At 43.6% G+C, this 12,229-nt stretch overlaps 1 protein-coding gene across 3 annotated transcripts in view; it reads right to left on the minus strand.

Annotated features, from left to right (window-relative positions):
- Positions 1–12,229, minus strand: part of SNAP47 (synaptosome associated protein 47) — a 28,594-nt gene that overhangs the window by 9,717 nt on the left and 6,648 nt on the right. For 2 of the 3 annotated variants that reach the window (XM_074536276.1, XM_074536230.1), the window contains exons 2-3: positions 4,511–5,041; positions 1,654–2,138 (exon numbers count right to left, since the gene is read on the minus strand). In XM_074536276.1, coding sequence (XP_074392377.1) covers positions 1,654–2,138; positions 4,511–5,004 — 979 coding nt within the window. In that variant the 5' untranslated portion in view covers positions 5,005–5,041. Of the gene's footprint in view, positions 1–859; positions 1,169–1,623; positions 2,139–4,510; positions 5,042–12,229 lie in introns of all 3 variants that reach the window. The other variant, XM_074536359.1, reaches the window with a different exon arrangement.

Raw genomic sequence — 12,229 nt, forward strand, 5'->3', positions numbered from 1 at the left:
GTTGGATATGGCATATTGGACATTAAATATTGGATATGGGATACTGGATATGGGATACTGAGTATTGAATATCAGATGTTGGATATGGGATATTGGATATGGAACACTGGATACTGGCTATTGGATATTGATTACTGACTACTAGATACAAGATATTGGATATTAAATACTAGTTATTATTTATTGGATAGTAATTATTGGGTATTGGAGGGCAATTCTTGGGTGTTAATTATTGGCTATTGAATATTGGATATTTCCTTCCAGCTGGGAATTAACTCCAGGAAAAGCAGCAATGCCAAAGGCTCTGAAGTCCCTGGAGTTGATTCCTGGAATTTATCCTCAGCATTAATTCATTTGCCTCTGGAATATTCCTTGGGAAAACCTTTGGAGCCCTGAACCCCCTGGCACCCCTAGATGGACATCCCCAAATCCACTTGATATTAAACACTGGATACTGGGTATGGGATATTGGATATTAAACACTGGATACTGGATATGGGATATTGGATAGTAAACACTGGATATTGGATATTAAACACTGGATATTGGATAATAATTATTGGGTATTGGATAGTAATTACTGGGTGTTAAGCTGGGAATTAACTACAGGATATCAAACACTGGATACTGGATATGGGAATATTGGATATTAAACACTGGATACTGGATAATAATTATTGGGTATTGGATAGTAATTATTGGGTGTTAAATTGGGAATTACCTCCAGGAAAAGCAGCAATGCCAAAGGCTCTGAAATCATCTGGAGTTTATCCCTTGGGTTTACCATGGACTCACTCACCCTGGCCTCTGGAATATTCCTTGGAAAAACCTCTGGAGCCCGGAACCCCCTGGCACCCACCTGCCTGCCAGATGGACGTCCCCAAATCCGCCTGATATTGAACACTGGATACAGGATATGGGATATTGGATATTAAACACTGGATATTGGATATTAAACACTGGATACTGGATATTAATTATTGGGTATTGGAGAGCAATTATTGGGTATTGATTATTGGCTATTGAATATTGGATATTAACTTCTAGCTGGGAATTAACTCCAGGAAAAGCAGCAGCAGTGCCAAAGGCTCTGAAGTCCCTGGAGTTGATTCCTGGAATTTATCCTCACCATTAATTCATTTGCCTCTGGAATATTCCTTGGGAAAAACTTTGGAGGCCAGAACCCCCTGGCACCTCCAGATGGACGTTCACAAATCCACCTGATATTGAACACTGGATACTGGGTATGGGATATTGGATATGGGATATTGGATATGGGATATTGGATATGGGATATTGGATATTAAACACTGGACACTGGATATGGGATATTGGATATTAAACACTGGATACAGGATATGGGATATTGGATATTAAACACTGGATATTGGATATGGGATATTGGATATTAAACACTGGATACTGGATATGGGATATTGGATATTAAACACTGGATACTGGATAATAATTATTGGGTATTGGATAGTAATTATTGGGTGTTAAGCTGTGAATTACCTCCAGGAAAAGCAGCAATGCCAAAGGCTCTGAAATCATCTGGAGTTGATTCCTTGGGTTTACCATGGACTCACTCACCCTGGCCTCTGGAATATTCCTTGGGAAAACCTTTGGAGCCCGGAACCCCCTGGCACCCACCTGCCTGCCAGATGGACGTCCCCAAATCCGCCTGAGGGGACTTGCTGGCTCCGGCAAACCCCAGGGCATCCTCCAGGAACTGGATTTTCTTGCTGAACTGCATCTGCAGCAGGGGGATGGCCTGGGGCATGCGCGCGGCCAGCAGGCGGAAGGAGACGTCGGGCCTGCCGATGAAGCGCTGCCGCACGCTGATCTCGTAGGGCGTGTGCACGCGGATGTCGTCCACGTCCCGCGCCTCGAAGCGGTGCAGGAGCTGGGAATTGCAATCCCGGATCTCCAGGCCCGAGGGCAGCACCGTGAGTTGGCCGGGTTTGGCGCCGGAGTCCGTCCTGTGGGTGATGATCACCGGGATGCGCAGCAGGATTCCCTCCTGGATTTTGGGATCTGGAGCTGCCGGGGTTTCCTTGGGTTTTGCTTCCACGGGGCTTTTCCAGAGTTTGGTGCTAAAGGGCCACCAGGAGGGAGATTCCAGCTCTGTCAGCAGCCTGGGAGAGGGAAGGGAGGGTCGGGAGAGGGAAAAGCTCGGGATGTTCCAGCAGTTCCAAGAAAATTCCGCACAGACACGGAAATTCCTTAATCCCTCCTCAAATGCATCCCCAATTTCCCAGGATGCAGGAAATTGAACATTGGATATTCAAGTGAATATTGGATTTCCTTCCAGCTGGGACTCCACCTTCTCCTCATAATCCACTGGAAAAACGCCCAAAATCCCAGCTGGGAAGGAAGGAATGGAAGTGGATTTTTCCAGACCCATTTCCCTGTGTCTGTTCCTCAATTTTCCCACTCCTGCCTATCCATCACCACTTCCCAGGCTTTTCCTGCTCCTTTTCCTTCACCCCCTCAGCCTGATGCTTTTTCCTTTGCTCCACACCCAAATTCCCAGATAAAACACTAAAAATTCCAGCTTGATGCTCCAAAATCCAGCAGAAACTTCCCAGAGGTGTCCACACCCCATCTTTCCATCAGAGTTGGAGCAGCTCCATAAGGAAAACATTCCCAGCAAACAGGGAAGGGAGCCAGGGCTGGAATTGTTCAGCTTCAGCTCCTGCTCTGGGGACAAGGAAAATATTCCCCTTTTTTAAGGGAAAACCGACAACAATCATCCCCAAAATCCCAATTCAATCCTGTTTTCATTCCCTGTTTTAAATCCATTAAAACCTTGGGATATTCCCAGGAATTCCCTGCTCCATAAATTCAATAAAACTGGGAAGAGCCCTCTGGAATTCCCTGCTGCAGCTCCGAGCTGGGTAATGTTCAGCCACCCTTGAATCCGTGGAATTCCAAGTCCCTTCCCACACTCCGAGTCCTTTCCCATTCCTCTCCTCTCCTGCATTCCCCTCACTCCTGCTGGAATTTTATCCAGAGGGTTCCAAGATAAGGAAATACTTGGCACAAATATTCCCAGGAGCCCTGGCTGCTCCCACTCCTGACAATTCCTGCTTTTCCTGGCTGTTGGAATATTGGATATTCCAATCCTGCCACGAGCTCGCCCAAAATTCCCAATTCTGGCTTCTTTCCCATTCAATCCAAAGTGTTTTAAAGGATTGGGGATATTCCTAGAAAATCGAGGCAAAGGATTTCCAGGGAAGCTGTGGGGGAAAAGTGAGGGGAGAAAAGAGGGTGGGAAAGGGGCGGGAGAGGAAAAAAGGGAGGGAAAAACCAGAGGGAAACAGAAATGGTGAAGGAAAATCACGAGGGGAAAAAATGGTGAGGGAAAGGAGAAAAGGGCAGGAAGAGAGGGAAGGGAAAAAAACAGGGAGACAAAAATGGCGGGGGAAAAATCATGAGGGGAAAATGGCGGGAAGAAAGGGCGGGAAGGAAAAGGACAAGGAAGAAGCCAGCACAGCTCTGGATTCCCCAGGGATGGGCACTGCAGACCCTGCTCTTATCCCAATTTTATCCCTGTGGAGCAGGGCACGGGCAGGAGGAAGGAGATTGGGGCACTCCTGAATTCCCAGAGCTGAATTCTCAACATTCCCTGAGCCCACGGACACAAAGGCTTGGACTGGAAGGGATCCTAAGGATGATCCCATTCCATGGGCAGGGAATTCCCACTGTCCCAGGGTGCTCCAGCCTGGCCTTGGACATTCCAGGGATGCAGGGGCAGCCCCAGCTGCTCTGGGAATTCCATCCCAGCCAGGAATTCCCAATTCCCAATCTCCCACCCATCCCTGCCCTCTGGCACTGGGAGCCATTCCCTGTGTCCTGTCCCTCCATCCCTGTCCCCAGTCCCTCTCCAGCTCTCCTGGAGCCCCTCCAGGCCCTGCCAGGGGCTCTGAGCTCTCCCTGGAGCTTCTCCTCTCCAAACTCCTCTGTCAAACTTTAAAAATTCTCTACAAATTCATTTCTCACAGATGGGAATGAAATGACATGAAATCTTGGAATGGTTTGGGTTGGAAGGAACCTCATGGATCCTCCAGTGCCACCCCCAGCCATGGGCAGGGACACCTCCCACTGTCCCTGGCTGCTCCAAGCCCTGACCAGCCTGGACCTGGAAATCCAGGGGCAGCCCCAGCTGCTCTGGGGATTGTATTCCAGGGCCTCCCCACCCTCACAGGAACAATTCCCAATTCCCAATCTCCCACCCATCCCTGCCCTGTGGCACTGGCAGCCATTCCCTGTGTCCTGTCCCTCCATCCTTGTCCTTCTCCAGCTCTCCTGGAGCCCCCTCACACCCTGAGCCTTCCCTGGATTTTTCCCTTCTCCAGCTCAGCATTCCCAACTCCCTCATTGTTTCCTCACGGAGCTGCTCCATCCTTCCAATGAAAAACCCTATTTCCTTTCCCAAAGCCCTCCCCCAGCAATCCCAGGCCCCCCCAAAGTCATTCCCAGCCGCGGGAACGCTCCCATTCCGAACCTGTCGGCCACATCCATGTCCCCCTCGATCTTGTGCAGCCCCCTCATGATGCTGTCGAACTGCTCCCCCTGGGCCTGCAGCACCTTGGCCGTGTCCTCCAGGCGTTTCTGGGATCCCTCCAACATTCCCGACAATTCCCGCCCCTTGCTGGAGCCCGAGGCCGCTCCCGCTGCCCCCTCCCGGCCGGGCAGCAGCTGCTCCCTCCAGAAATGCTCCAGGACGTTGAACACCACATTCCTGTTGGGCTGCAGGGAGCCGAACCAGTGCTTGGCGCCTTTCTCCAGCACGGTGAGCGAGCTGAAGATCAGATGGGAAGATTCCTTCTTGATCTCGCTGATGCCGGAGAGCTGGAAATCCGCCAGGAGCTCCCCGGATCTGTCAGCCGTGAATTTGATGGAGGTGGGGGTCAGGGAGAGCTTGCCAGGGATCCATTGCTTGCTGGAGTCCAGGTAGTAGGAGCAAGGCCAGGAATGGATCCGGATGTCCTCGCTCATGGGCTCGCCCTGCCCGGCCTCCTCTCCCAGGGAAACGCTGAAAATCCAAGGGGGATTTAGAATCCCACAGGAAACACTGAAATCCAAGGGGGATTCAGAATCCCACTCTCCAATCCCACAGGAAACACTGAAATCCAAGGGGGATTTAGAATCCCGCTCTGCAATCCCACAGGAAACACTGAAATCCAAGGGGGATTTAGAATCCTGCTCTGCAATCCCACAGGAAACACTGAAATCCAAGGGGGATTTAGAATCCCGCTCTGCAATCCCACAGGAAACACTGAAATCCAAGGGGGATTTAGAATCCCGCTCTCCAACTGAAATCCAAGGGGGATTCAGAATCCCGCTCTCCGACTGAAATCCAAGGGGGATTCAGAATCCCGCTCTCCGACTGAAATCCAAGGGGGATTCAGAATCCCGCTCTCCAATCCCACAGGAAACACTGAAATCCAAGGGGGATTCAGAATCCCGCTCTCCAATCCCACAGGAAACACTGAAATCCAAGGGGGATTTAGAATCCCGCTCTCCAATCCCACAGGAAACACTGAAATCCAAGGGGGATTTAGAATCCCGCTCTGCAATCCAGTGGGAAACTCTAAAATCCAAGGGGGATTCAGAATCCCGCTCTCCAACCCCACAGGAAATGCTAAAAATCCAAGGGGGATTTAGGATCCTGCTCTCCAATCCCACAGGAAACACTGAAATCCAAGGGGGATTTAGGATCCCGCTCTCCAATCCCACAGGAAACACTGAAATCCAAGGGGGATTCAGAATCCCGCTCTCCAACCCCACAGGAAACACTGAAATCCAAGGGGGATTCAGAATCCCGCTCTCCAACCCCACAGGAAACAGCAAAATCCAAGGGGGATTTAGAATCCTGTTCTCCAATCCCACAGGAAACACTGAAATCCAAGGGGGATTTAGGATCCCGCTCTCCAATCCCACAGGAAACACTGAAATCCAAGGTGGGAAAAGCAGGAATCCCGAATAAACACACCTGGATTTATCTGGCTCTTTTCAGCTGGAGATCCAAGGAATTTGGGAATTTCTAACCACAGGAATATTGGATCTGGAAAAGCCCATCAGGCATTTTCCCAAAAATTCCACTCTGGAATATTCCCATTGCTGTTAGCTTGGTTTACCTCAGACCAACAGGCACTGAGGAAAATCCCAAATATCCCAAAATTCCAGATTTCCCCTGGAAAAGCCCATCAGCATCACTGACCACCCCATATTCCCAAGAATTCCATCCATATTCTGGAATATTCTCACCCAAGCTCATCTCAGCTTCCCATAGATCAAGAGGCATCGAGGAAAATCCCAAATATCCCAAAATTCCAGATTTACTCTGGAAAAGGCCACTAACATCACCAGCCATGCATTTCCCCAAGAATTCCATCCATATCCTGGAATATTCCCATTCCCAGCTCATCTCAGCTTCCCACAGACCAACAGGCACTGAGGAAAATCCCAAATATCCCAAAAGTATTCCCCAGGATGTGTCAATATTCTCCAGGAATTCCCAATTTTCCCCATCAATTCCCACTATTCCCTGCAAATTCCCAGAAATCCTCAGGAATTCCCAGTATTCCCCAGGAAATCCCAAAATTTCCCCCGGAATTCCCAGTATTTTCTGGGATTTGTCAATACTCTCCATGAATTCCCACTATTGTCCAGGAATTCCCATTATTCTCCAGGAATTCCCAAAATTCCCCCAGGAATTCCCACTATTCTCTGCAAATTCCCAATATTCCTCACAAATTCCCAGTATTCGCTGGGATTTGTCAATATTCTCCAGGAATTCCCAATATTTTCCAGGATTTGTCAATATTCTTCAGGAAATCCCAATATTCTCCAGGAATTCCCAATATTCACCAGGAATTCCCACTATTCTCTGCAAATTCCCAATATTCTCCAATAAATCCCAGTATTCCTCACGAATTCCCAGTATTTTCTGGGATTTGCCAATATTCTCCAGGAATTCCCAATATTCTCAATGATTTGTCAATATTCCCCAGGAAATCCCAGTTTTCTCCAGGAAATCCCAATCTTCCCCATCAATTCCCATTATTCTCTGCAAATTCCCAGTATTCCCCAGGAAATCCCAGTATTCCTCACGAATTCCCAATATTTTCTGGGATTTGTCAATATTATCCAGGAATTCTCATTAATCCCCAGGATTTGTCAATAATCCCTAGGAAATCCCAATATTCTCCAGGAATTCCCAAAATTCCTGAGGAATTCCCAGTATTTTCTGGGATTTGTCAATACTCACCATGAATTCCCATTATTCTCCAGGAATTCCCAATATTCCCCAGGAAATCCCAAAATTCCCCCGGAATTCTCAGTATTTTCTGGGATTTGTCAATATTCTCCAAAAAATCTCAATATTCTCCAGGAATTCCCAATATTCTCCAGGAAATCCCAGTATTCCTCACGAATTCCCAATATTTTCTGGGATTTGTCAATATTCTTCAGGAAATCCCAATACTCTCCATGAATTCCCAGTATTGTCCAAGAATTCCCAATATTCTCCAGGAATTCCCAGTAATCCCCAGGATTTGTCAATAATCTCTAGGAAATCCCAATATTCCCCAGCAATTCCCAAAGTTCCCTGGGAATTCCCAATATTCTCCAGGAATTCCCAAAATTCCTCACAAATTCCCAGTATTTTCCAGGATTTGTCAATATTCCCCAGGAAATCCCAATATTCTCTAGGAATTCCCAATATTCCCCCCGAATTCCCAGTATTTTCTGGGATTGGCCAATATTCTCCAGGAATTCCCAGTATTTCCCAGGAAATCCCAAAATTCTTCAGGAAATCCCAATATTCTCTATGAATTCCCAGTATTTTCTGTGAATTCCCAAAATTCCCCAGGAATTCCTTCCATCCAAACCACCCCAATTTCAGAACGGGCAATTCCACCCTGGAATGTTTTCTCTCCACCCTTCCAGAAGTTTCTTGGGTGTTTCTAAAATTCCAGGAATTCTGCTGTGCATTATTGCAATTCTCATTAATTATCCTCATTAATTCCATCCCAATCCAAGGAAAGTTGAGGAATTTTACGGAAAACAAAAAATTCCTTTTTCAGGAATTTGGAATTCCTGATCCCACCCTGAGATCTCCCGGTGTTTTCAAGCTGCTGCATCATTAATTCCTTCAAAAAATCCAGTTCCAGAAAATTTTTAATTATTATTTTTAATAAATAATTATATGTTAAATAATTTTATTTATTATTTTTAATAATTTTAGTTATTATTTTAAATAATAATATAATATTATTATTATATTATTGTATATTATAAATTATAATGTATAATTTCTATGTGAAATTATTTTAATTATTTATTTTAATTAAATACATTCAATATTCCCATAGAATTAAGATCAAGATGATTCCATGCTATATCCCAAAAAAAAAATCCTTTATTTGGTTTGAATCCCTTATTTCCATGGATTTTTAATAACTTTTTTTTTTTCATTATTAACTTGACAAAAATGGAAAAAAAAATCAACCGTAAATTGACCAAAAAAATTGGAATTTCAAGTGAAAATTCTCCGGCTCTTTTGATCCAATAAATCCACAAGCCTGGAGAAAATTGTGGGAAAAGAGGGAGCAAAATCCCAGGAAAATCTGATTTCAAGGAGTGGCTACTGCCAAGTTTTCAGCCAGGAAAAAATTCCAAAGGAAAATACAACCAAAGTTGTTCCCAACATGAAAATTCCTTTAAAAAAATCAAGGATTTATATTTAATAAATTAAAATAAATTCCTCCTGAGCCAAAATGTTCCCTCACAACTTGTTCCCAGATCTGTCTTTCCCTATGGAGACTCTCCCATTATCCACATTCCTTTTTTTAGGAAATAATTGAATTTTTGGCCACATCTGCCTCAAAATCCTGGAATTTCACCCACAGGAACCCCTGGGATTTCTAACAGGGAGATGGGGATTTGATATCCATGGAAAAAATAGGATTGGCAGAAAAATAAAACAATAAAAAATTCAATTGCTTCTGAATTCTTTGTAAATTCAGGGATAGGTTTGGAAACCTGGGAATGTCACAGTGCTTTATTTAGGAGACTCCTGAGGGATTCCACAGGAAATTCCTTCAGATTTTTCCAAAATGTTCCCTCACAATTTGTTCCCAGATCTGTCTTTTCCTATTATCCACAATTTTTTTAGGAAATAAATGAATTTTTGGCGACATTTGCCTCAAAATCCTGGAATTCCACCCACAGGAACCCCTGGGATTTCTAACAGGGAGATGAGGATTTGATATCCATGGAAAAGCTTGGATTGGCAGAAAAATAAAACAATAAAAAATTAAATTGCTTCTGAATTCTTTGTAAATTCAGGGATAGGTTTGGAAACTTGGGAATGTCACAGTGCTTTATCCAGGAGACTCCTGAGGGATTCCACAAGAAATTCCTTCAGATTTTCCTAAAATTTTCCCTCACAACTTGGTCCCAGATCTGTCTTTTCCTATTATTCCCAATTTTTTTAGGAAATAATCGGATTTTTTGGCACATTTGCCTCAAAATCCTGGAATTTCACCCACAGAAACCCCTGGGATTCATAACAGGGAGATGGGGATTTCGGATCCATGGAAAAGTTTGGGATTGGCACAAAAATAAAACAATAAAAAATTCAATTGCTTCTGAATTCTTTGTAAATTCAGGAATGGGTTTGGAAACTTGGGAATGTCACAGTGCTTTATTTAGGAGACTCCTGAGGGATTGCACAAGAAATTCCTTCAGCTTTTCCCAAAATGTTCCCTCACAATTTGTTCCCAGGTCTGTCTTTTCCTATTATCCACACTTTTTTAGGAAATAATCGGATTTTTGGCCACATTTGCCGCAAAATCCTGGAATTCCATCCACAGGACCCCCTGGGATTTCTAACAGGGAGATGAGGATTTAACATTCATGAAAAGTTTAGGATTGGCAGAAAAATAAAACAAAAAAACCCAAATTTCTTCTGAATTTTTTATAAATTCAGGGATAGGTTTGGAAACTTGGGAATGTCACAGTGCTTTATCCAGGGGACTCCTGAGGGATTCCACAAGAAATTCCTTCAGTTTTTCCCAAAATGTTCCCTCACAATTTGTTCCAGATCTGTCTTTTCCTATTATCCACAATTTTTTAGGGAATAATCGGATTTTTTGGCACATTTGCCTCAAAATCCTGGAATTCCACCCACAAGAACCCCTGGGATTTCTAACAGGGAGATGAGGATTTGACATCCATGGAAAAAATAGGATTGGCAGAAAAATAAAACAAAAAGAAATTAATTTGCTTCTGAATTCTTTATAAATTCAGGGATAGGTTTGGAAACTTGGGAATGTCAAAATCCTTCATCCAGGAGACTCCTGAGGGATTCCACAAGAAATTCCTTCAGCTTTTCCCAAAATGTTCCCTCACAACTTGTTCCCAGATCTGTCTTTTCCTATTATCCACACTTTTTTTAGTAAATAATTGAATTTTTTGGCCACATTTGCCTCAAAATCCTGGAATTTCACCCACAGAAACCCCTGGGATTTCTAACAGGGAGATGAGGATTTAACATTCATGAAAAGGTCAGGATTGGCAAAAAAATAAAACAAAAAAACCCAAATTTCTTCTGAATTTTTTATAAATTCAGGAATGGGTTTGGAAACTTGGGAATGCCACAGGTTTGGAAATGGGAATGTCAAAATCCTTCATCCAGGAGACTCCTGAGGGATTCCACAAGAAATTCCTTCAGATTTTTCCAAAATGTTCCCTCACAATTTGTTCCCAGATCTGTCTTTTCCTGTTATCCACAATTTTTTAGGGAATAATCGGATTTTCTGGCACATTTGCCTCAAAATCCTGGAATTTCACCCACAGGAACCCCTGGGATTTCTAACAGGGAGATGAGGATTTGATATCCATGGAAAAAATAGGATTGGCAGAAAAATAAAACAATAAAAAATTAAATAGCTTCTGAATTCTTTGTAAATTCAGGGATAGGTTTGGAAACTTGGGAATGTCACAGTGCTTTATCCAGGAGACTCCTGAGGGATTCCACAAGAAATTCCTTCAGATTTTTCCAAAATGTTCCCTCACAATTTGTTCCCAGATCTGTCTTTTCCTATTATCCACAATTTTTTTAGGAAATAAATGAATTTTTGGCCACATTTGCTTCAAAATCCTGGAATTCCATCCATAGGAACCCCCGGGATTTCTAACAGGGAGATGGGGATTTGACATCCATGGAAAAGTTTGGATTGGCACAAAAATAAAATAATAAAAAATTCAATTGCTTCTGAATTCTTTGTAAATTCAGGGATGGGTTTGGAAACTTGGGAATGTCACAGTGCTTTATTTAGGAGACTCCTGAGGGATTCCACAAGAAATTCCTTCAGCTTTTCCCAAAATGTTCCCTCACAATTTGTTCCCAGATCTGTCTTTTCCTATTATCCACATTTATTTAGGAAATAAATGAATTTTTGGCCACATTTGCCTCAAAATCCTGGAATTCCATCCATAGGAACCTCTAGGATTTCTAACAGGGAGATGTGGATTTCGGATCCATGGAAAAGTTTGGGATTGGCAGAAAAACAAAATAATAAAAAATTAAATTGCTTCTGAATTCTTTGTAAATTCAGGAATGGGTTTGGAAACTTGGGAATGTCACAGTGCTTTATTTAGGAGACTCCTGAGGGATTCCACAAGAAATTCCTTCAGATTTTCCTAAAATTTTCCCTCACAACTTGGTCCCAGATCTGTCTTTTCCTATTATTCCCAATTTTTTTAGGAAATAATTGAATTTTTGGCCACATTTGCCTCAAAATCCTGGAATTCCACCCACAGGAACCCCTGGGATTTCTAACAGGGAGATGAGGATTTGATATTGATGAAAAGTTTGGATTGGCAGAAAAATAAAATAATAAAAAATTAAATTGCTTCTGAATTCTTTGTAAATTCAGGGATAGGTTTGGAAACTTGGGAATGTCACAGTGCTTTATCCAGGAGACTCCTGAGGGATTCCACAAGAAATTCCTTCAGATTTTTCCAAAATGTTCCCTCACAATTTGTTCCCAGATCTGTCTTTTCCTATTATCCACATTTATTTAGGAAATAAATGAATTTTTGGCGACATTTGCCTCAAAATCCTGGAATTTCACCCACAGGAACCCCTGGGATTTCTAACAGGGAGATGAGGATTTGGGATCCATGGAAAAGCTGGGATTGGCACAAAAAT

This window comes from Zonotrichia albicollis, chromosome 1, assembly GCF_047830755.1.
Source record: "Zonotrichia albicollis isolate bZonAlb1 chromosome 1, bZonAlb1.hap1, whole genome shotgun sequence".
Taxonomy (NCBI): Eukaryota; Metazoa; Chordata; class Aves; order Passeriformes; family Passerellidae; genus Zonotrichia; species Zonotrichia albicollis.